At 37.4% G+C, this 25,559-nt stretch overlaps 1 protein-coding gene across 1 annotated transcript in view; it reads left to right on the top strand.

Annotated features, from left to right (window-relative positions):
• The window catches only part of LOC124165860, a 125,838-nt gene that overhangs the window by 80,320 nt on the left and 19,959 nt on the right, over positions 1-25,559 (top strand). Inside the window, exon 2 of the mRNA XM_046543386.1 lies at positions 18,356-18,525. Coding sequence (XP_046399342.1) covers positions 18,475-18,525 — 51 coding nt within the window. The 5' untranslated portion in view covers positions 18,356-18,474. The remainder of the gene's footprint in view (positions 1-18,355; positions 18,526-25,559) is intronic.

The following is a 25,559-nucleotide window of genomic DNA, read 5'->3' as shown; positions in this document are numbered from 1 at the left end:
ACCGCATGGATTTGAACCAGGACCCATTGGATGAGAAGCCAGCACTACTCTAGCTACCACATCAACCCGATTCCCAATATACTTGTATAAAGAACAGTTCGTTGATCGAAGGAATCACTCGAAAGAGCGCAATCAACGACGAACAACGCGAGAAACAAGTAAAAGACAGAGGAGTAGTTGAGGAGCGGTTGAAGTGGAATGGAATGAGTTCGTGACGTCAACAACTTAATCTGCAAGAGGGTTGACGCCGTCGATTAATCTCCGAGAATGGTTTGAGAATCAGGCGACACTTAGAGAAAAGGAAATAACACACATATTTTTTATTTTTAAAACTTTCACAACTGACAATAACAAAAATAATTGCACACCAACCCAATTTACAACTTAATTTTCCAACTTTCCCTCTCTCTAGCCAGAGGCGGTTTCAGAAACATCTTGCAATGAAAATTCCTTATGGTCTAGGCAATTAGTAGCACATCATTAGGTTTTAGGGTTAATTAATTTTTTTATCCAATTATATTGGCCCTTTTCTGGCAATTGATGTGTCATTTATATAAGACGCTCAATATGTCGTAGTGTCAAATGAATTCACAGAGCCGTGAGGCTTTTATCGCAAACATTTAAGATTGGGGGGGGGGGGGTCGGTGGCGGATTTAAGGGGGGAGCCAACGCCCCCCCGATATTTTTTGATGAAATTGAAAAAAATTGCTATCATTAAGGCGGTCCTTCAGTTAAAGTTAATATTTCCCAAGTTTAAAAAAGGTCAAAAATAAAAATAATGAATAATTAAAAGATACGCATATTACGAGACGCATTATTGCGAAAAGGTATTTCATACTACCAAAGCGCCGGTGAAAGTGATGAACCGCCCCCACAAAACGACATTAATCCACTTCTAGGCAATACATCCCCTACTTCCGATTTTTCCTGAATTTCAACCCTCCTTTCCATCTTTCCAAAAAGAGTGTATCTTATTTTTTAATGAATATATGCTACCAAAGTTTTTCGCCTCAATTGACGTCTTTTTTGGTGCCTGAAAACGTAATATGTTGGCGAAGAATGATTTATAAATAGTAAGACATATAATTACTGGCAATTTACGCCTTATTTTTCTGCGAAGGAATTAATTTTTGAACTATATTAAACATTACTTCTGCGAATACGAGTGCGTCAACATCAGAGAAAAAAAAATATTTCTGCCTCATGAACAAATTTCTAATAAAAACTGCATAAAAAGTCAAATGACTTCTTATGAAAGTCAAGTACACATTAACTAAACTTTTTATGAAAATGACACAGTCCCCAATGTCGAATTTTCGTGTATTTCGGCGCAAATCAGGCTAATGTAATTAGAATGTATGCACTGGAGTATCGTTGCGGCGAAGTTTTTTGCGAGCATACATTCTCTTTCAGTCGCCTCGTCAGAAATTCAGTATACGGATGCATGGAGTCCAAGTTTAAATGCATACGAGGAGTTGGACAAGTGGGAGACTGTTGTGAATGAGAGAGATCACGTGATGTGGGCGTGAAAACATTTTGAAAGGGTCAAAGGTTACCGAGTGGAAATTCTTCCCTTCGATCCTCACCTTCCAAGCATCTTCTCCGTAACCTTTGACCCTTGGAATAACCTTTTTCCCCGCGGGTCGCATTCATGGTCATTTTATCGAAGGGTTATCCAACCAGTGTCAAGCCTCTGGCGTAGCAAATGGATTTAACATGCACGCATTTTAGCAGCCACGCAATCTCCTACACCCGAAAAGAGATACGTTTTTTCCATGCTTTTATTTCAAAACATTAAATATCACTCAAATCTAAATTCAGGCAAAGAACGATATTTTCATTTTGATATCAATTCCCTTCCTTTTCATAAAAAATAGATATTATTTTTTGTTCAAAAATCGGATACGAAAATAAAACTCACTTTCCCGAGACACCAACTTATCTTGATGGAAATCTGGGTTAAAATCTTCATTAATGACCTTGCCATCTCAAAAAAAGTATATAACCGCCAAATAGCGACCATAATGCCACAAAATCACACATTAAGGCGCATATAACTTTAATTAACTTCAAATATTCCGATTAAAAAGTGATTTTTGTCTGACGAATAAATTGCAAAAAATTATTTATGATTGTAATGTTCGTGGTTTCAAGAATGAAATTCATTGCATTCAACTTTTCAACATTGCAAATTCTTGATTTCTATATCGATTCTGGTATAATGATAGCGAGAAATATAAAAAAGAACTTTTCAAAAACTTTAAGTGCTCATACACTAAGGGTGGAATCAGCCATGAAAACACATCTTGCCTTGGCCGGAATTCGAACTAACCACTCGAATTCAGGCCAAGCAAAAATATTTTATCATGGCCATCATGGCTTTTGGTGTATGCAAGCAGCAGTGGGCTCGAAATACGGGCTTGGTTCAGTGTTTTTAATACTGAAAAATGATGTAATGAGGTTTGTCATCAGTCCAGGAAAAACAAGCCAAGAAAATAATAATTTATCAAAAGATTGGTTTTGATTGAAGAGGACGCATTGATTACCAGAAGTTGATGAAATTAAGAGATTAAATACTGGCTCTCAGGCGATTAAAATAATCCCGACGTAATTCTATGTTAATTTAATAAAAGCGAATCCCTTACTCGGGCGCTGGGTAAAAATAATATGAAAATTCTCCTTATTACATTCGATTAACCTTGGTAGAAAGAATGCAAAACAATACATTTTCGATTACTTCAGTTTAAAAATTTATCTTTTTGGTAAGCATGCTTTTATCTATCGAAATCCTTAACTCCTCAAACAAAATACACTTTAAATTATGGAATAGTTTGATTAGATAATAATACATTTACAGTTTATAGAAATTTATGAGGTCTCCCATTAGGTGAGTAACTTCATCTCCGTCGACGTTTCGATTAACGACTCGATAATCATCCTTAGGACTTCCTTATGCCGTTGTACTGACTTGTCCGTCTTAAATACCCTCCTTTCTGGAATGATGTGCCTTCTGATTGGTCGAAACCCCTGCCCTGTTGCATCTCTTTGAAGATCGGTTTCCAGGTGTTGCTCAGCTGCCAGACGGAATCTCAATCGATGTTATTCTTGTGAAGGCGGAATTTAATGGCCTCTTTTGTTAATCCATCCCAGTAGCACAAAGGCATATAGAAGTCCTCAAAATGATTACCGAGTGATGCTCAAAATAAAATTCGAAACATCTACGAAGATTGAATTACTCTATCTCTATGAATACGTAGGCCCCAGAAGAGATCATGCGAATGATTCGCAGGGAGAGCTCTACAGTATTTCCGTAGCATAAGGAAGAAGTGCAGGCCCATTTGCTTGCTTGCCTAACGTGACCTTTCTAATCTCATTTTACTCCGCATTTTTCTCTCTGCTCCGTCCCCAAAAAACACATGTGCACCTAAATTGTGAAAAACGGTTCTTATCTGTCGCCAGAATCTCCGTTCGACCAACGCACGCCATGTGTCTCCTCCAGAACAAACCAATCCCAAATCCATTTAAGCCTTTATTTATACCCGCACCCCACAATTTCCTCCCTTTCTCAATGGAGGGTAGAATTCCCAACCCCCTTGCACGATTCATCCCCTTCGATCGCTCTCCCTATAACGGAAAAAAAATCCCAAATCCAAAACTCCGAGCAATATCCACCGTAATCTAGCGACAAAAAAATTATATTGATCTGACGGTACAAAAATAATGAGCTTCTCTTTTTCATGAATTAACGAAGATATCTAAGCTACATATCGATGGCTAAGTTCTAACAACACGTATCTCAAAAATAGCAACTTTTCAGGAGAGCAAAAAAAACGATTAATTTTTTAAATTTATACTCTGAAATTAAAAACCAAAAGTTCAGAAAACTGAAAAAGAAGCATTCGTTTCCAAACAAATAGTTGCTTTTTTGCTTGTATTTTATTTTTTAATGTCATTACACTTTTTTTAAGATGCCTATTTCAAACTGGCCGAATTTGAGATACTTGTTGTTAGAACTTAGCCATCGATATGTTAAGTTTCACCCTTTTTAGATTGATAACTTTAGGCTATACATCACCCCCAGAGTTTGGAAGTAGCTGAGAAGAAGTATCTTGAGTTACGAGTAATAACAAGTATGAGGTAAATGAAATCTATAGATAACATTTCATTTACCTTAAAGTTGTAATTGTTAAATTTAAAAAATGTTACTACTACTTGTATTGCACTTATTGCATTACACAAATCTCATATAAAACTTTTCCATGAAGCGAAATTTACAGTTAACTTGTGGTTCAGACGCGCAAAGTAAATGGAATACGGAATGCAGACATCCAATTCACTCTAACATGCTACCATCCATTTAGTTATTTGATGGTTGAGCTGACGCTGGAGGTATTTTCACTTGACGAAAGTCCTATGATCTCTACATTTCATTTGTTGGAACAAATTTGAACATGAACGTTTATGCATCACACTCCTACAAACAGAAAATCATATTAGTAGTTTGTCGTTTTAAAATGAAAACAAATTGAAGAGATATGTTGGTTGGAAGCTTTCGAAATGTGGTATTGTGGAATAATGACCATGATTAAACCATAGAGTTATTAAATCACTATATTTGAACTATATACTCTAAGGATTAATGGATAGATTGTATGAGTACTTCTGTAATTCTAAGAAGAGAATTCCTTTGAAAATCTTGGGTAATAGATGGGGAAATCAACTACTTTTATGATTAAATTTCTATTTTTATTTTTAATTTAGTCGGCTATATCATGAGACGCGATAGAATAATGAGAGTTATATCGTTAGAGGACAGTTATAAGGGAAAGGTAGGCCATGGATGAGAGAGTACATAGAGCAGATAATGAAGGATATATGATGCTGTAGAATTACGTAGGTGTTAAATGATTGTCCAAAAACTGAACAAAGAGGAGAGATTTGTCGAACCAATCTTAGAATTGATGACTTTTGATGATGACAATATGCATGCGTTGTTACGGCGAAATGTCAAACTTTTACTCTTACAGAAAAGCAAATCCAAAGCATATCATAGTTGACATCCTCTTGTTTGAAATTTTACCATCAGCCTCCATTCTGGATTCTTCGAATTTGATTAGCGCCGTAGTGTTTCCTATACCTTACTTTCCTATGGACTGTTTAAAATAATCTAGAATCATATTTCTTCAGGCGTTAAATTGAAATGACTGTCCTCTCATCTGCACGACGGAACTTCAACCCCGATTACCTTCTGTGTTTCCTCAAACATTTATGTTTGCTAATTGGGAGGTATTATCTAGACAACTTTGATGCGTATTAAAAATTTTATCTTGCTTCATTATTTATGTTTAACAACTACTTCCAATATAAATTCTATATCCAAGCAGGAAGTGGTATGAAAATCACAGTATATGCTCAAATTTATGAGCTTTTTGAAGCATAAATTTGAAATTATATATTTTGTCATTTTGGCCTATGAAAAATCATTAAAAATAGGTATTTCTAATAGAGGATCAAAAGGAAAGAAATCGAAAGAGCTTCGTTTATTCAAATTCAAGTTTGGGAGGGGGTATAAAAGGAATACGTTAAAGGGATCTCCAAGGCGACGACCGACAAAAGCTTCCAGAAGGGGAGGGGGGAATAACAGGAACTGAGGATATCCCAATAATAGACGTCGTGGATGGCATGAAAGGGCCGGACAACTGGTGGAGAGATTACGTCATCGGTAGGGCATTATAAATAAGCATAGAAAAAGTCATGGAAACCGAAAAAAAACCATCCACCACGAATAAGACGATCCACGGACACTATACACGTATTGAGGAGAATTTATCCAATGTTTGTATGTCCTCGCTTTCATAACGACAATCTTTTTCCGGGGAATCATTGTTCAAGGAATTAAACAGAGGCATTAATCGTTTAGTGATAATATTTTAACTTCATCGGGGTATGTAATTGGGGTAGGCGGGGAAAAATACTATCGGGCTCAATCACAATTACTCTGTCAAATTTGTAATTAATGCCAATTAAAAACAAATTCTTTGAAAAATTAATCTGTACAATTACAATTATGATAGAGATTACTTTTAAATTTGCTCCTATAAGTAATGCGATGGCAGTTGATGTTTTCTCAAACAGTATTTACATGCAAAACAGTATTTCAATTATTTCCATTGCATAAATCAATTATTTAGATGTTTGATTTAGATACTTCAAGCATAAATAAATATGTTCCACCAAAAGTGTACGCCTGTGAGTGAAGGTAATGCAGCTGGAACTGCTTTTAGATCAGCGCTCGTGGAATTCAATTTTTCACTTTCAATTACTCAAATGTAACGATTACTTGCACGAGCTTTGGATATGATTTACAGTAAAAAAATAATCTGTTTGAATGTATCGATTTCAGGCCAAATTTACCAAATACGTAACCTTTAGCAGTAATTCAATTACTTTTACTTCGTTACATCACGTCAATGAGGGACTATTCCCGTATAATGCATTTATGCTGATCGTACCGTACAATAGAGTATCTTTTGTGCCATTATTATTTTGATTCAAGGTACTAACTTCCATCTAGGTAGTTATTTGCATCAAGAAATATTTGTGAAATGTGAACGTGTTGAAAGAGTGTAAGTTTTTTAGGTGGACAAGATTATTATTTTGGGCATGTTGAATAAGACGTCGTAATAACTGAAAGCGCTGTAACTTTAAATTGCAAATTAAAATTACTATCTTGGATCATTAAAATACATAGCAGATGCAAAAGTAATAGCAGTGATCGATCTTATTTGTTTTTGCGAAAAAGTGCTCCTGTATTTTTATGAAATCTGTATGAGATTATCGATATACTTTTACTCTAATTGTACCTTTAAGAATAACGCACTAACTGTTGCATTAACAAACGTTGTGTAGAAAAATACTAAGCCGTTATTGCTCCCACTGATTAAAATCTATCTTTTTCAATTATATCCCTTTCGTCCCATTTTCCAAGGGGACTCTTTAGAAGTCTTTTCAACTAATATTAAAGCTTTGATTTCAGCCAGCCCACAGCAAACCAATTTCTCTCCTCCAAACTACACACTCAACATTTTGGCGTTGATTTGGCCTCTTTCACTCTTGACACCAAGGCCAATGGCACAATATCGATTGTCCTCTTGCCCGCAGTTCACTTTATCACCATCACAACCCCCTCCCACCAACAACCCTCCCTTCTCACATTTCCCCCGTTGAGTATTTTCAGAGGTGACCTACTATCTAGGTGCAAACTACCCCTCAAATGTGGGTCGGTACAGTAAAAAATAAAATTATTAAGGATTATTAATACCCTATCAAACGAAGGAAACTTTCCGACCATACGCATTTTTAATGTGTGATTATTAAGAGATGTTTCCCTGATCTCTGTGCCTCATACATGCATTTGTAATCTCAGACGATGTAAAACTCTTGACTACTCGTATAGAATAAGGGTCCCAGGGATGTCACGCGGAGTGGCATCGCATGGGCTCCAGTCTGGCCTTTTTTAAGTGACGTTAAAATTGACCATTAACATTCGTCTGAACTGGGATTTCTAGAACCAAATAATTTGTATATTTTGAATAAATTAATGGTGGGTAACGAATCGCAAGCAATGCCTTTCGCTCTCTTTGATGAAGGAAACTACCATATTGAAATATTCCGTCGGATAGGACGTTAAGCTTTTGTCCCCTTGGCGCCTTTCGTTAAGACCAAGCTAACTCCGACGCCTGGTTTCTCTTCATTATTCCTTCTCTATTCTTCCCTCTTCTCTACTCTTCACTCATATACCTTCTGTTATCATTCTTAGAATTCATTGTCTCGGGATTTGGTTCAATAAATCGTTTTTTTCTCCGAAATATGTGAGTCACCGTGGAAACGTTTTTCCCCCCTTCCATCTTTTCTTTTCAAATCTCATTTGTTCTTCCAAGATTTTTTTTCTTTCCTCTCCTCTCTCCATAACATGTGCATCTTCTCCTTGGCTTGAAAACAATTTGATTTTCGTTTCTGATTTCGCGGAAGTGACTATTTTTCAATCCTTCAGGTGTGATTATGAGTTTGTATTCGTCCATGTATTGACACTTTCAGTCCCAGCAGGTGATGCAAAACTCTTTCAGTGATTCCACTTCGAGTTATTTTCTTGAAACGCCCAGTTGTAGCAATTCTTTTTCTTATATGTGTGTCCGCAAGTTTTGAATGTACGCACTGGGTTTATTACAGCGACAATTTATTTCATAACCGCCTCGGTTAGTGCCTGAGTAATAGATTAGCCTCGCTGTTAAGTACAACCACTTGACGTGACAGCTGCATGAGACCAATCGTGTAAGGAAATTTACTTTCGTATTTCAAACTATTTAGTTTGAAAACGCAAACCCGCCACCGTTTTCCAAAATAAATGCTTTGAGACTATTTTTACCCTAGAGTTGGATTGAATATCGGATATTCCTACCTGATCACGAGGTATAGCGATTTTACCAAGAAGCCTAGGGTCACCTCCAACTAATAGTATAATGCCATCATATGTTCCAGAGGATTTGAAGTCATAATATCAGTATAGCAAATTGTTTAGATAACAGGAAAATAACGGACCCAAAATATAATTAATAGCAAGAATGCTTGGGTATCAACGTGATCAATTCTCATGACGAAATAATTAGCAAATGATTAAAAATCTCGAGAGAATTAGAAAGAGATGGAGAGAGATTATTTCTTCGATTCTTTTAAAAGAATTATGAATCCCAGTAATGCAGCTCAATAATGCGGAGAGAATTGGCAGGACACCAGCATCTGTTTACGAAATCCGCGTCGGGAGAAAGCATGCCACCCCCAGAAGATTTAAATGGAACAAATGTATACTAAACAGACCAAACAAACTAACCCTTAGTTCACAATGTTCATACCTCCATTTTTTCTATTTAACGGTCGTAAAGCCTCATTGGCTGCTCCATAAGCACATCTGCATTTCAAAATTTGGAATTTTTCGAGAAAATTCAAAGTATAATCTCTCGCTTAACTTTAAATACCACATTTTTTCGTATCTGCATTACAAGAGAATTTGGTTTAAATTGAGATTATTGATGTATTTTTACATTTTTAACTCCTTGAAATTTTTTTCTCTATCATTTCCATTTAAAAAATGAAAGTTGACGAAATATTTCCTCATGGCATGGGTGCCTCGCTAGGGTATCACAGAACTACTGTCATAGTTATTGCTTCTATGTCCGAAAAAATACATAAAACAAATATCAACTCAATAAAGTCCATTGAGAAGGTAAGGGTAAGTTAAAATCATCCCAAACGACTAATGACGATTTTTCCCCGAATAAAGTGTCTGCACATGAGAATAAATGTGCATGTGAGTTTTGCCTTCGGTTGAATCGAAAATAGAATGCATGTTGGGTGGGTCGTTGTGGGTGTAGGAGGGGTAGCCGTGCATAGGAAATAGCATTACCCAAGGCGACATTTGGGGCATTGATTTTCTATTTCCAGACACCCACACCTTAACAACGTGACATAAAACTGCTCTGAGAGTACTTGACGTCGTATGCCAAGCCGCCTTGAGCTCTCCTCCTCAGCGTTATTCTTTCAAAACTAACAGGAAGGACGTGCTTACTTCAGCTAGCACTAAGAAATTGGCGATGCATTCAATCATTGGATAATGTGCCACAATAAGCGACCAAATATAAATGTATTTAACTATCGCACGGTCATCTTGTTGTAATAAATCCAAAAAATGGTGTTTATGCTCTTCAATGGATTGGTAGTAAATAAACAAATAACGAATATTCATCCAACAAAATCAAGTTCTAAATGTCTGATTTTGATTTTCCACACATTAAATGGTTCAAAATTAAGGTTATTTTGGAGAGGGTAAAGATCACCCCGGACTAAGCCATTGGTGTCTGAATTTCAAATTTAAGAGCTAAGGGAGAATGCAGTACCGTTCCCAGGGACACCTCGCGCGACAAGATTTCTGTGTGCGAGTGTGCGAAAGCTTCACTCAGGGTATGAACCCGGGTTCCTCCATTTGGAGACAGACAGTGTCAAAATTCGAATCGTCAGTGGCTCTGTATGGTTCAGAAGATTGGACGATAGAAGAAAGTGATCAGAAAGGAATGGAGGCCTTCAAGACCTGATGCAGGAGGATGAGGGACGGATAGGGTGAGATGGGTACGGAAGCACAAAAGGAAAAAGGGCAATATGGATCACTGTGCAACCAATAAGAACGCGATGCATTGGCCTCTTAATGAGACACTGCAGTTACGCGGGAAACGTTATGGAAGGAAAAATTGATTGAAAAAGTCCGCAGAGGAAGTATAAGGGACAAGTACATATATTGGACAGATACGGAGGAGAAGAATAGCCTTAGGGAGGTAGAAGAAATAGCTTGGGATTAGGGATGGCAAGTGAAACCAAACGATAATGATCCGTTTCGACCCGGAGGGAAACGAAAATACGAGGCCTACGTTTAGTTTCGTTCCCGCACGAAATTAAAATCACCAAGGAGTTTAGTTTCGACCCGGGACGAAACTTAACGCCCAGGAACGAAACTAATCGAATCGAAACTCCTCTGCTCATAGTTAAGTTTGGCTCCCAAAGGTTGAGAGGAGGGGGATAATGAGATGGAACAATTTCGACACATTACGTTTGACATACGTGCAGAGAGGTTAAAACATCGAGATTAAAAATCGAATGGTCAGGTTGTGTTCACCGTTCGCCTGTTAGTGGTAAAAATATGAGTGTAACTAATGGCTGTAGGCCGAACCTCTTAGCCATTCAACCATACTTCGTACTCGGTGCATGGATCGAAACTAAAGTGTTCGAAGGTGAAGCACATAGTCCCTACGGTGCGAAACATTATCTACGTCTCGTTTCGTTCCAGAGTTTTAGTTAAGTTTCGACCCGAAGTAGTTTTGACTCCGATTTCGTTTCGATCCTGAGTTTAGCTCCCCGGGATTAAATACATTTTACATTTTACGTTTCGCTCCTGGGAACGAAACTATTGAAATTTTACTGGTTTTCACCATCTTTTAGCCTCTATAGCCACCCTTGCTTGAGATAGGGACAGATGGAGGGATGCAGTATGTATACCGATTGTGGGACAGCAATACTATGTATTTATGAATGAATGGAGGGTTGGAGAACAAATTTAATAATTCAATCAAAATGTAATAATATATTAATTCTGAAAATATTTATCCAACGTTTCATTCCTTTTTTCATCAATCTCTGCGCAAAAAAGTGCCCACTCGGAAGCAGCTACGAATTCATTTATGCATAGTCATAAATTATATCATACGGGTCCACGTTTTCGTTTCTTGACATTAAAATATATTATCCGCAATAAAAAAATAACAGCACATCAAATTAAAAGTAAGATAATCGTAAATGAAACAAGACAAAATAAATAAAAAAGCTGAAAATTCGATTTAAAAAAATATTTATGATTGAATGAATAAATGACCCTTCCATTGGGAGCCCAATGCTCTAATCTCAAGGTTACCATGGTTCAACGTCCAATGGAAACGGTTAGAATAAGGGAGAATACTTTCCGATAGGATAACAAAATGAATGATTGTAATCCAGAAATGCAATGAGTTTTATTGAAAAAACTGAGTGGTTCTAATAAGTATGGCGTTATAATTGACTTATAATGAATCACCGCCGTTACCGCGTCCTTCCACTCATCCATATGACTATTTGCGGAATCATTTGTAGCAGAAGTCTGTCACTAGGAGAGTAGACACATAGGAATTTCGGTCAAGTGATATATTCTACGCCAGACTGCAATATATTAATGGATATGAGAAAGTAAACAGAGATGATGCCTGTAAAACCCTCGATATCTCACCCAAGAACACTTAACATTTTTCCTCTTTTGTATTCTCTGCTGGATATCATTAGATAATTTTAAACATGTTGATTAATAAAAGTATTATAAAATGCAAAACGAAAACCTCTTTGAAGGAAGGTCAAAGTGGACGAAATAGAATTACTATTAAGAATTTTGTGTCATCAGTCTTCGTCCGTGTAACTTCCCGCTATTTCAAAAGTTTTTTGTATGTGAGGGGGAATTTGCACTAACAAGGGCTCAGACAAACGATTAACAATATCCGAAAACACGCACAATAAAAGTGGTATAAGTTTCTATTAAACATGTGACAGGTCTACAGGTAAATCAGTACACTCAAGAAGTCACAATACCAAACGAAGGTGAGTAATAAAAAATATTTTAAGCTTCAAGAATTAGATCTAATTAAATATGCATAGTTAGAAAGACATAAATAGCAAAGTAATGTTCAGAATAAATAAATAACCATAAATAACGGACTCAGATCATAAGATCAAATTGAAGAAAAATTTACTGCTTCTTCCTCCTCAGCAGCAAGAAAAGAAATTGTTGACTCCTTTGAAGGCTGAATTCTCCGCTCCCAAAAAACTTTCCGCAACCCTCCACGCGTCTTCCGCGTTGGTGTTTTGTGTGATCACAAGTATTTCCCCCACATCAAAGTCACCGCAGCTCAGCCACAAACAGCCCGACCACATCCAAGCTGTCTTTCTTTCCTCCACCAACGAAGCGACTTCTGAAGGCACCCACAGCTCGTGCAGGTGGCCAAGCGTATCCCGTAGTAAAGGGTAAGAACACCAGATCTGGGAAGCTAGTCCCTATTCCACAATTTTGGGCTCACAAGACTAGGGTGACGTCACAGATTATGACAAATACAATACAATATTTGGAAGTTCAGTTAGAGACCACCAACGGCGCGTAACGCAGAGTCCTCTAGAATGAACTCTCAACATTACTCTCGCAGTTATTATATGCCAATATAGAGGACTCTGGATTCACTTAAAAAGGGCTCACCTCCACCGGAACGGATCTTTCACATCGTATCATCGCTGTTGTCTCGAGCAGTGAATGACTCATTGATTCGTTTGAAGATCCACGAGTCATTGGAATGTGGTCATTTTCATTCGGCGATGCAGTGCGATCCTTTTGGAGCCAGAAAAGACTTTTTATGCTAGATTCACAAATCATGATCAGGGTGATGCAAAGAAAAAAATCGAATTGGGACCTTCAAGAATCGGAAATGCTATAACCTATGCACGGACAACGTAGTCTACATTTATATAATAACACGCAAACCGCTTCAATAGGCGTGTAGGCCTCAACTAGACACCAACCGTCAACAAAAGTGCAGAAATAAAAAAAACAAAGGACAGTGCGCTTTGGAGATATTAGTCTGTTGAGAGCCCCGCCTTGCATTTATTAAAGTTCTTAATTGTTAGGGGAAAAATGATAGCTAATGCATATCCATCTGACTAAATACCCCTCTCGCATTATCCCTACTTTCGGACCTACTGTCGGCATCAAAATGATGTGCCTCTGTACTTTGCAAATTTATACCTGGACCTCAGTGCCATGCCATAATAATGAATAATACGCCATTTTAAGGGAAATTTTATTTTCAATTCTAATTTATTTTTAGTTTTATGAAAAATTAAAAAATGTAGACACGTGACTGCAATAAATGACTCCGCGCACCATAAAATTAGCGTTTTGTCAACTTCATGAACTTTGTAACTGAACCCAGGGAAAACCACTACGTCTACAACATTCATCTTCCACAATAAGTTGCAAACGTAAATGTAGATTAATAAAATGGATTTTGCGTATTTTTATACGCATATGTTTGTTGTAAAATAACGAAAATATTAAAAGTTTAAATAGTCCTACAGTTTACCCCGAAAAAATTGATAAAAACACTTCTTAATTTATTTGCAATTTTTCTATGATCTAGGTCCACAGGTAAATAAATACACTCAAAAAGCCGCAATACCATTATGTGGCCCAAGTTTATGATAATTTAATGGTGCGCGGAGTCATTTATGGCACTCGTGTGTCTACATTTTTGAATTTTTCATTTAAAAAATTAAATCAGAATTTAGAATAACATTTCCTTTAAAATGACATATTATTCATTATTATGGCATGCACCGAAGTGCAGATATAAATTTGCAAAATACAGCGGCACATCATTTTGATGCCGACAGTAACAACATGGTGATCTCCCAAAGTTTTGTTCTCAGGGTCGCTCTGAATGACATCCGTTCTCAATATTTAAAGCGATTCAAGCCAAGCATAAATCCACCAAGTCTCAAGTGGCTCTCATTCTAATTTAAGTATAATATGTGCTCTGCAACAACTTCGGAAATCCATAATGCCATTATTAAAAATTATATAAATTTAAATTGATTGTACAAATTATTAATTGATCCACCGACATTCAATTCCAGCTTGACTTACACCAATTCGATCCGGAACTTTACTTTTAAAAAGCTAATTGAATGTTTTAATGACTTATTGGTGAATAAGGGATGATTCTATCATCTAAAAACAAATGTAAAGATAAACTTCCTAGTTTCTTGAAAAGACATTGAGTAATTTTTCGCCAACTGTATTGCTCTTTACTCTTCAGCTTTTAGCCAAAATTACAGTCAATATAAATATTAACTAAATATTGCCATGTATTTGAAAGGTATAAATATATCGTCGGGTTAAGAAAACGTATGCGGTTTGTTTTCGCGTGAATTACCTATTTTCGAATTTCCCAAATCTTGGTACAAATGGCCAAATTTTCGTTTAATTTCACCAGAAGCCTCTTCGGGATCTATCCTAGAAGAGACGTCATGAAAAGAAAAAGAGACGTTGGTAATTAAATGCCGACGAGACGCCGGGAATTAAAAAAAGAGGTTTTTTGAATGGTAGATAAATCGAAACATTTTATAGTATTCTCTCCCATAACCACATCACTTCGATACCTAATTTCACGTTTGTCGAGTCTTCCCAATTTGATTCGTGCAGTCGCGAACATTTCTCCTCAAAAGAAGTTTGAAACAAAGGTCTGAGTACTTTTTGCGACCATTTACGTCAGATGATATGTTCGGATGGTTATCACGCAGAAATATCATTGGAGAAGATTCTGGATGAATTAAATTCATAATCAGGACTTTATAACATGAATAATATGAGCAGCTGGGCTGAACAATATTATCAAGAGGATATATATGGTAGATATATAATTACTAATCTGTATAATTATAGTAATCCTAAGCAAACAATAATGTGTATAATAAAGTTATATTTATCATTTACGCTTAACATTTTAATACACTGATTATTTGCTTAGGATTACAATAAATATAAACAACAGTCGAACTTATATCCTCTCATTCCATATTTATCCTCTTCATAACATTGCACTGCCCAACTGTTTATATTTTTATTTAATAGAGTCCTGGTGATTTTCGTAGCAGCTTTTTATAAATACATTTCTGTACTGCAGAGTTGTACAAACAAGACGTTACTTCTCTCAAGTAGCCCAAGACTAATGTTAGTTTTGCTACCTTAACATGAAAATGTATTTAAGAAACCCCTAGCGGCTTGAAAACACATTCTCTAGATTTGCGCTAACTCTTCACGCCATGACTGCCTGCCAGTGAGTGAGTCGTGAAGCGTTTACCGCGGAGCGAGTCACTCAGAAGAAGGATTAAGACCACACGAGACGTTGTCACCACCTTGCTTTAAGATCAGACGCCTTCTCAGCTTCTCGAGTGCACCTGAGACGCCAGAAAACATCGCACCAGGTGAACACACAGCTGTCAGAGGATGGAAATCCAGTCCCGCCGACGGGACTTACTCATTTTCTTTAAGCCAAAGTGGCAGTTACTAATAGACGCTAAACCATTTTATAAATAAAACGTGATGCGTAACATCCACAAAAAGGGAATTTGCGTTTTTGTCGTTTCGATTGGGCAATCCAGCACACCCAGGTGGTCGCGGTTTGCAACTCTTTGGCTGGGCCGCCTATATTTAAAATCAACCCCAATTCTTTGTTGGCCAAAACTTACCAAGATTTGTATCAAACAGCAAAGCCATCCATCTTACGAATAGGTAACTTAATAGAAGATTCACTGTTGACTATTTCACCAAATCTTTTAAATTGTCAATTGTAATTAATTTTAATTATAACGAGAGCCGGATTATTTTTCGATTCTCGATCCGTCGCAAAATTTCCGATATATTTGCGGATTAATCGACGGCCTGAACTCTATCGAAAACACGTTGATGAGGTCACAAACGTACTCCGAACGCGTCACCACTTTTCTCCTGCTCGCCCATTCATCTCAAAAGATGTGCTAGTGTTCACATTATCGTGCGATTCCCTCAATATATAATTCTCCCTGAACGAGTAGATGAACCTTTAAAAAATGACGACCAGCTGGTCAAAAGAAGGCGCACGAATACTTTCCACCCTGCCACTTGAAGCCAGTCAAAAACCACAAACGCACTTATTTAAACATTTTATTTTTTCAATGTTGACCTTTCCTCTTCCTCCCTGGATTTCCAAAAATATTCTCCCGCACAAAAATAGCATCTTTTGCAAGAAATAATTATCTATAAATTAAGTGACGCAATATATAAATGCATAATAAACAATAACATTTTAACTAGATACTACTATACTGTATTACGCATAAATTACACTTAATTAGTGAAATCATATCCTATACGAGGTTCCGAATCAAACCGCGATGTAATGCAAGATCTTTGTTTATGTAATAACCAAATAAAACTCTTATCTTTGAAAATCTTACCGCATGCTAAATCTTTTTTTATTTTAATAAACCATTTTCAATCAAACAATTTTAATGTATTCCAATAAAGAAAATATCACTTCATAGCCATCAAGTACTTCCTAGTATCACCTTGTTGATAGGTAAATTTATAAAACTTCTAAAATATAATAAAAAAATTACAATCGTGCACGTAATATGAGAATCATTTTAACGTGCTCCTTATTCTATAAAATAAAATAAAAACTAAAATAAGGGTGCATGGAGAAATCGGCAAAAATCTTATCAATCAAATAGGATAAGGAAAGGCTCGCAATCCTTAAATTCCATTGTCCTCTCTTATTATCCTACAGTTTGGGCATCCCGCTTTTCTTACACGCAGTGAAGGTTGATAATATTCACGGCGCTGCGTTAATGCCAAGAAATACCCAGCAAGTTCAACAGCCTATTATTTGGGATAAGTGCTCTCTATATTTAAGATTAGACCTCGTAGCCATACCGTTAGAAGCGAATCCTGAAAAGGCTGGAATGGTCCTTAATAATAAGAAAATATGTTATGGCACTAATCACATTAGATGAACGGCACAAATACAAGCAAATGTTTTTTTTTGGAATTGAAGAGAATTTCTCTGCTTTAAAAGGAGCAGCAGATCAGACAAATTAATATCGTCTCGAATAGGAGCGAAAGGGTTTTTTTTGCACGAAAATCAAAATAAACTCATTTGATAGTTGTGAATGTGAGCCCACCACGGTAAAATATTTTGGAACATTTGTGAGTCCTCCACTTTTTCTGGTATAATTATTTATTACTCCTAAATAATCTTTCAATAGGCAATAGAATTATATAACGTTCGAAAGGTTCCTAAATTAATCACATTGTTTTCTATGAATTCAAAAAACGTGACTTTTCTCCCGAGTCCAAGTGCCTTCTTTCTCCAATTAATGAAAATCGTAGACACTAATCTGTTCCAATCAGAAGAAAAATCATAAGATTCTAGTATCTATTTATCCCGCGTAATTATTTCGCATTGAATTGTTTTTTATCCGAAATGTAACTATCCTAAAACTGCATTTTAAAAATCATTATACAGGTCAACAGCGCAACTTGCACTTAGGTTAGGGGTGACGGAGTTACATTGAATAACACACCACACCAGGTAATAATAACCGCATCTAGTTAGGCCTGATTGTATCAATTTAAGAATTCTGCAGGAATTTCTTAATTAAGTATGTGAATAAACTAATAATTCAAATAAATTAAAGAGGCCTAAAAATCAATGCTAAAATATTATTAACAGCATTTTTTAAACATGATTGCTTTTATACGAATATTCTTTTTTATTTTGAAGGGTTTAGACCTCGAATGAAATATTTAAGATAAGTTAAGATGGGTATCATGTAGAATAAAGACATCAATGTGAAAATAAAATTAGCTGATATGAGAATAGAGTGGAGATACTCATGTTAAGATTGGTGGCCAGGGATGATGATTGAGGGTCTGGGAGTTTGAGGGGTTTGTTCCGCTGATAACACATAGTTACGCCACTGGTAAAGAGATAACAAAAGCAACTTTTGTCTTCGGTACTTCATTGTTTGAAGAAATCACCGCAATTCCTGCTTCGACTCTTTTTGGCAGTGATGCATTGGCATTGCGGTGGTATTGGGGAGTACATTAATCTTGATATTTTCTTTCCTTTCGATGTATTTATAGAATTCGGACGAGTGAGCACCTGGCACGATATTCGACGGAAAGGAGGGAGACGGAGACAGCGCCAGGACGACAGCAGTGGTCGTAAGGAGAACCTCTGGGGATTCCCGCCAGACGCCATAATGAGGACGGAAGGCAAGCGGAGAAGTCCCTTCCTCAGCTTCCTCTCCAAGGTAAAGAGAAAGCCAGCTCAAGATGTACTCGAAAACACTCCAATGGGAGGCCTCCTTATTTTTAGACTTTCATTGCGTTACATGCGCGAACATAAACCATCAAAATTATGGAAAATGGGAACAAATTTTTTATTGAGTTTTTTATGGATTAATTTTTTTGGAGTTGATTCAAAAAATTGAGCAAAACCTCCATTAGAAGTACTTGTGTAATTCTTTGTAAGTTCATTTCTGCATTCGATGAAATGCTCAAAGTTGCGTTCCTACTGCTGGTAACGTCTTCAGGATGCTGAATGAGATGTGAAAATCTTTATCTGGATGACTTTTGGAATTTCGACCACTATTGTCTTGGATTTGAAAAATAAAACCAATACAAATAATCGAATATTATACATCACGGAACGAAATGTGGACCATTATAAGTTCATTTTACGAATGCAGTTCACCTGAAAATAAATTATAGGAACGCTTCCAATGATATGTTTGCCCAATTTGTGGAATAATTGGGAAAATAATGAGGAATAAAAAACTCCAAGTTAAATTGTTTTTCCCAATAAATTTCCTACTCATTGTAAAACCCGAGTCAAAAAGTCGTACTCCCTATATAGCATTCAAATAATTATTATCATCGGTCACTATTAATAATTATAATCGGTCGTCTGGTGACGTAAGCAAACCAAGATGACACGCACTGCCAGCTACTGTAGTACTGCTGCCTTTACTTTGTGCACTATGTGTGGTGTTGACCGTCTTGGGGAGTAAACAAAGTATTTCTATGACCGTTCTTAGTATGATCGGTCGACAGATAGTCCTCTTAACCCAGTGCAATGGTGTTTAGATGATGGTACTCGAATTGATTGAAATCAAATTTTATAGTTGGTAATGAAAAGGTAAACCTCGCCCACTGGTGCATTCACTCTCGAAAACTGGTTTTAGACTCGTCCAGACTCATTATCTTCAGCTGCGCTTCGCCGTTAGCAAAATAAAAATTATGCTGTGGAGTAGCTGCGACTCCTCGTGGTAATGATGTGATGGTTTCCCCTTGCCTTCCACATCGCAGTACTACAGCCGCTAAAGTAAATATTACCACTAGTACCGTAGTGAAATGTGCGTCACTGTACCGACCACTTTGATCTCCACCGTCAATCAAATGAAGAAGAGCCGCTGCCTCCAAGGGTTGGGAAGCATAATTTTTGGCGATCTTCCGTTACCAAGTAACGGCATCTGAAGAGGTTTCGGTAGCAATTAAATGGGCTACCTAACCCAAGGAATCCATCAGTCCACCTCCTCAGAACACCGTCGCTTTTTGTCCACGACTGCTTACTCGACAAGTAAACTCGCTCATAAAGCAGCTAACCTCAATATCTAATAGTAGTACTAGTATTTAGTAGATGTTGATCCGATATGCGCAAACCGGTGGACGCACTCGGTGGCTTTATTCTTAGCCGCGAGAAAGATTTCGGGGGAAATGTAAAAATATTGTTTGTTTTTAATATTCATCCATACTCTCTGTCATCCTAGTATGAAAGTAAACAGTCAATGCCAGACGCTCATATGAATCTCCACTCGTAAGTCAGAGAATTCTACGGAGCATTATCTGAGGCAAACGTAATTTTGGCAATATCCCGAAAGGTGAATTAGATTAGCATTATATCGTTTGGCTGTACGCAACCGTGAATACTTCTGTTAACTTATTCTTTTACATAAGCACTAATACCATTTAAGTAAACATAGTCAGTAAATTAAACACTTAAGAATAATAAATGAAATTTACTTATAACGTCATCTGAAACACTGTATTATATACAAACTAGCTTAGTGCTGAGATAAATAAAATATAATGAAAAAAACGGAATATTTTCTCAGACAACCAAAACCTACACTAACACAAGAGGCAATTCATAGGTTTTTAAGGTTTAAATGAGAGGTAATTTTCAATTTACTCCTCAACTCGTGTGAAATTAGGGAGATTATGGAAACAATAATAGAGCACGGCATTTTCCCCCACATCTCCATTTAAAAAATTGGGTCCAATAAACAAACCTCTGATAAATCATTTCAATGAAAGGTCAATGTGTCGGACTCATTTGAAACGTTTGACTCATATTTATACCGCCAGTCACGAATACTCTCCATCTATGGGATTATCCAGGTCGCTTCTTGAATTGTTGACACCCAAAAAACACGCATATAAATGGGTTTACAAAAGTCGCCACTCGCGCCGCTGACGGGTAGGGTGGTTCTTATTTTACGGAGGAATAAGTTATAATGAGGGCTGTTAACCAATATTTATATTCATAATGGTGTGATCTATGAAATTCATGACTATTCGATGCCATTCCTCGCGATTTTAAAAATTAAAAACTAAATATTGGGATAAAAATGTAGTGATGAGCGATGCCTCGCCAACTGTGATTGAATCAACGTTACTGAAAAGTAGCAGTCACTGTCGGTGATTCAACATTCGAAATCACTGTGATTGGATCACTGTATTCGGTGAAGGCTGCTACCGAGTGATGAGCGATATATCGCCACCTGTGATTGAAGAGAAGTAACCAATCACTGCCGGTGACTAAATCACTGAAAACACGAAATCACAGCGACTGTGAAAACGGTGAAGATAGCTTCGGCTGTTACTACTGCTACCAACAATATAACAAAGGATGTTTCATTCATCTTTTATCATGAATAAGACATTCTGTACGAAATATACAGCTAACTGTTTGATTCATGATTTTTTTAAATGTAAAATATGTTTTAAAAAATGCCGACGGGATTTTAATGATCGCCCCTTATCAATTCTCATACCATATCAAATTCACTTAATCATCGTAATATAAACTCAGAATCAGAACTATTTTCCCAAAAAAATGTATTGTCTAATTTTTAAATTTTCAATAAGTTTATTCTTGCCTTTTGAGGAGAGCACATTCATTGGAATTGGACAAAGTACTAGGAATAGCAGTGCCACAAACCACGGCTGATTTTTAAAAGTGATTCTCGTCGATGATCGCAATTACAGTCAAGAATCACCGTTGCTGATGAGTAGCAGTCACAGGTAACGAAGTGATCGGATAATCACAGTTCCGCTCATCACTAATGAAATGGATCGCTCCGCACCCAGAGCCGAAAACCTGAAAACCTATTGAAGAGCACCCGCAGTGACAATGGAAAACCAGCTTCAACGGGATGCCGCCTTCTGTGTGCTGCTCCCTTGCCGCCAGTCATCGAAATATCTCTGAGAAATCGTTCGACTTCATCCACGGCGCCGGAAATCCACATGTTAGGTGATGAGAAGTCAAAGGACACATGTGATTTTTTTCTGAACGAAGTTAGCTACTGGTACTGATGGAAGAAGTTTATAAAAATTTAGTGTCCAAGGGATACAAGTGAGTCTCCGTTTTGTGCTGACATCGAGTGTAAATTTAAAAACACTACTGAATATATAATAAGTTGATCTTGTTTGTTTTCTTCGCCTAATTTCTGTACCTTACTCCGTTTAAAACAAAAATTACTTTTATTCCTCGGCTTCTCAACCCCTAATATCACCCCCTCCTTGGTTGAAAGTAACAGCTGATCGCTGTCGCACATCAAAACCTCCACGCACACGTGGCAGAGAAAGTTGACGAAAGTGAATCCTCCGAATATGATGGATAAGTGGCAGCAGGGTGGTTTCCTATTAATTATTTATTGCCTAAATCGAAAGATTATTACTCCTGGAGTACGTATTTCACGCTCTTAGATTTTTCAATGACAATATATATTTTTCGCGATCAAATGAAAAGTGAAAATTTTCAAGCGCGCGAAAACGCGACGGCTAAGTATAAATGCTGACGAAAGCCCTCTGTGACGTCTAGCTGCTGCTGTGGGAGGCCACCTGTTTGCGAGGCAATGACCGCCGCTACGATGCAGGCTGCTTGCTGCCGAGCATGGCGGTAGCGTAGATTACTCTGCTAGCAGGTAGCGCTTGGTTTAAATAAGGATTTTAATACCTTATCAAACGAAGGAAACTTTCCGACCATAGGCAATTTTAATAGGTGATTATTAAGAAATGTTTCCCTGAGCTCTGTGCCTCATGCATGCATTGGTAACCTCAGGCAATGTAAAACTCTTATCTACTCGTATAGAAACTAGGTCCCTGCGACGTCACGTGGAGTGGCATCGCATGGGCGACACTCTGGACTTTTTCAAATGAGGTTATAATTGAACTTTAACATTCGCCTAAACTGGGATTTCTAAAAGCAAATAACTTGTATATTATGAATTCAGTAATGGTGGGTAACGAATCGCATTCAATGCCTTTCGCTTTCTTTGACGAAGGTAACTACCCTCTAGCCAAAAGCCTGCATTTGCCTCGATTTGCTTCGTCCGGCTTAAAAATTTCAATGAGAGTTACATCTAGTTCATTAGATTTGATCAATACACGAGCACTATTCCTCCAGTATAAATTGATGGTAGAAAAATATGAATCAGAGGAATTTGTCGAATCACATTAAATGCCCGTAGGACACGGAAGTAAGGTCAAACTGTTGAGAATGTCGAAATATTAGGAGAAAGCAGACTTTTTTCGCACGACTACTCTCTGTGCTTGAATTCAAGAAGGAACCGAGGGTTAGTCAGTGGCGTATCTATACGTTGTCACGTGCAATTGCACTCAAAGTAAGAAAATTTCGAAGAAGAAATATATCTTGTGCCTGGATCGAAATCCCGATCAGAAAAAAATATGCTATAATTTCTCTGTGGAATTTCCATGCTATATTCGGCTTCAACCAGCACTCTTAGATTCATTATAGACTCCTCGTTCGAAATTTCAATCATGCGCTCATCATTGTCTTTGTTCTATGTAGATATTTTTGGGGTTCCGAAGGTTTTCATTTCTATTTTGCTCTTAGGAACCATGAGCCTTTGATGTCTGGAATGTTCATTCTTTTGCTCGACTTATTCCGAGAGAAAACCTTTTAGTTCCAATGAAGAGTCGAGTCCTTAAGTTTGATGAAATCATAAGTTTGATTCATTGTGCGTGTTATAAGCACGATAGGATATGTGCCAAGGTATGATGTTAAAAGTGCAGACAGAAGGAAAATGCTAAGTCACGTGTGTATCCAGCAAAGTCGAAATTGGATAAGGGCTCTATTACTTAGCTAGGCAGGAATAATTACTTTGCCTCATCATGTCCATTCGAAGCTATGCCCTTCTGCTTGGGAGAATAACTATATTAAAATCTTTCTCAACTCCATTATATTTTACTGAAGTATCTAAGAATCAGACACATTCGACACATTTGACTCAAAATTTATTCCGCTATTTAGCGAAATGTCTCATATAAATCCTTCGTCATCTACGGTACGTTTATTTCACACTCCCTATCCTCCTGGGGTGAAAGCAACAGCTGATGCCTGACGCACTTCATAACCTCCAAGCGAAGGTGTCGGAAAGAGAGAGAGAGAGAGAGTGATGAAAAAAGTGAGTCCTTCAAGGTTGACGGAAACGCGGCGATTCCCCGAACGGCGGGCGGCTTTTGCCACTCCGATTGCCGGGCAATTTTCGTGCTCCCCACTCGCATAACGCGGCTTCAGCCTATGTTCGCAGCCGCTCCTCGGAGAAAGAGAGGGACGCTAAATTAAGGGAGCTCTGGTGACGTCAATGCGGATGATTAAACGCGACGAATAACTCCCCATTCTGGGAGTGAGTCATGCGATGAGAGGACACGGCCCGTCTTCTCCCTTTGCAACTGCCACTTCGATCTTCTTGGCAGTGATATGCAACTCACAGATAAAGCGGGGGGCGACAATGGCCCCAAAGAAAAGCAAGCGCCTCCTCTCCTCCGCATCATAGTGTTACGGCCTAAATGTGTTTGCCTTTCTCCCGATCCACGGTCGAACGGAGCCAAGAGTCGTCATTTGTTTTCACAACGCGTCGAGAACCTGAAGAGTTACAGCCTTAATTTATCGCTACCATGTACTCCGGACTACTGCGTGAACTTTTTTAAGACGTAAGTTTTTTTTAGAATACTCAATTAGGATAAAACATTACTTCGGCGACCATACTTTTCACTGAGAAGGGGTACTGATATATATATGCAAAGAAAACTATATTGTAGGCTCATCAAGCTTCACTTCACGGAAGTTACTACTAAGTATTCATGTGAATTCTGTCGTAGATATTATTTCACTGCTATTTTATTGTTTGTAAGTCAAATTTCACTGATACAATTATAATATTCACATGCAAAGAAACATTTTCAGATCTAATAACGGTTTTAATTTAATGATTGAAGTTAACTGTCTCCTCAACTATAATTTTCGCTATCTTAGCGAGAAAACTGTTTCCTAAAAGAATGTTCTTAATGACACATTCAATTAATTGGCATTATCTGCAGTGATTCAAAGAATACGTAAATATTACAGATCGACGATAGACCAAGGAAACTTCTTTCAGGTGACAGTGTTACGGTGGGCTAAATGTGTTTTCCTTTCTCCTGATTCAAGGTCGAACGGAGCCAAGAGTCGTGATTTATTTCCACAACGCATCGAGAACTTTTGCCTTATTTTATCCCTTCCACGTGAACTATTGAGAGACAAACTTTTTTTTGGAATAGGTCCTCCATTTAGGGTAATCATTTATTCAGCAACCATACTTTTCTATGTGGAAATACGTGATACTGGTATAGCGGCATGGTATTTGGAGGAGATGGCCGCCTTCTGAGGCCATTTTCGACGCGTGGGAAGAAAAGAATAAATATTTACTTTGCTCTGAGCATCAAAATTGGGGCAAAAAACAAGTTCAAGGGATAAAAACTTGGCTCAGCTAAGAGAACAATATGTACATGATGGCATAGTCGAAAACATATATGAAAACGAAAACCTAGATGAAACAACAAAGCAGTAGAACAAATATACTTTTACAATGGTCAAAATTTGCAGGCTGTAATTTATTCGGCAGAGTAAGGTTAGTTTTTCTTTTCATTGATTTGAGTTATGTATAGTTAATTCTTTGATCGACGAATGTATAACTAGCTCCCTGCCCTTCTGTGACAA

The sequence above is a fragment of the Ischnura elegans genome, chromosome 9 (genome assembly GCF_921293095.1).
Source record: "Ischnura elegans chromosome 9, ioIscEleg1.1, whole genome shotgun sequence".
In the NCBI taxonomy this organism is placed as follows: Eukaryota; Metazoa; Arthropoda; class Insecta; order Odonata; family Coenagrionidae; genus Ischnura; species Ischnura elegans.
The sequence above is the reverse complement of the archived record's forward strand: the minus strand, read 5'-3'. Positions and strand labels throughout refer to the sequence as shown.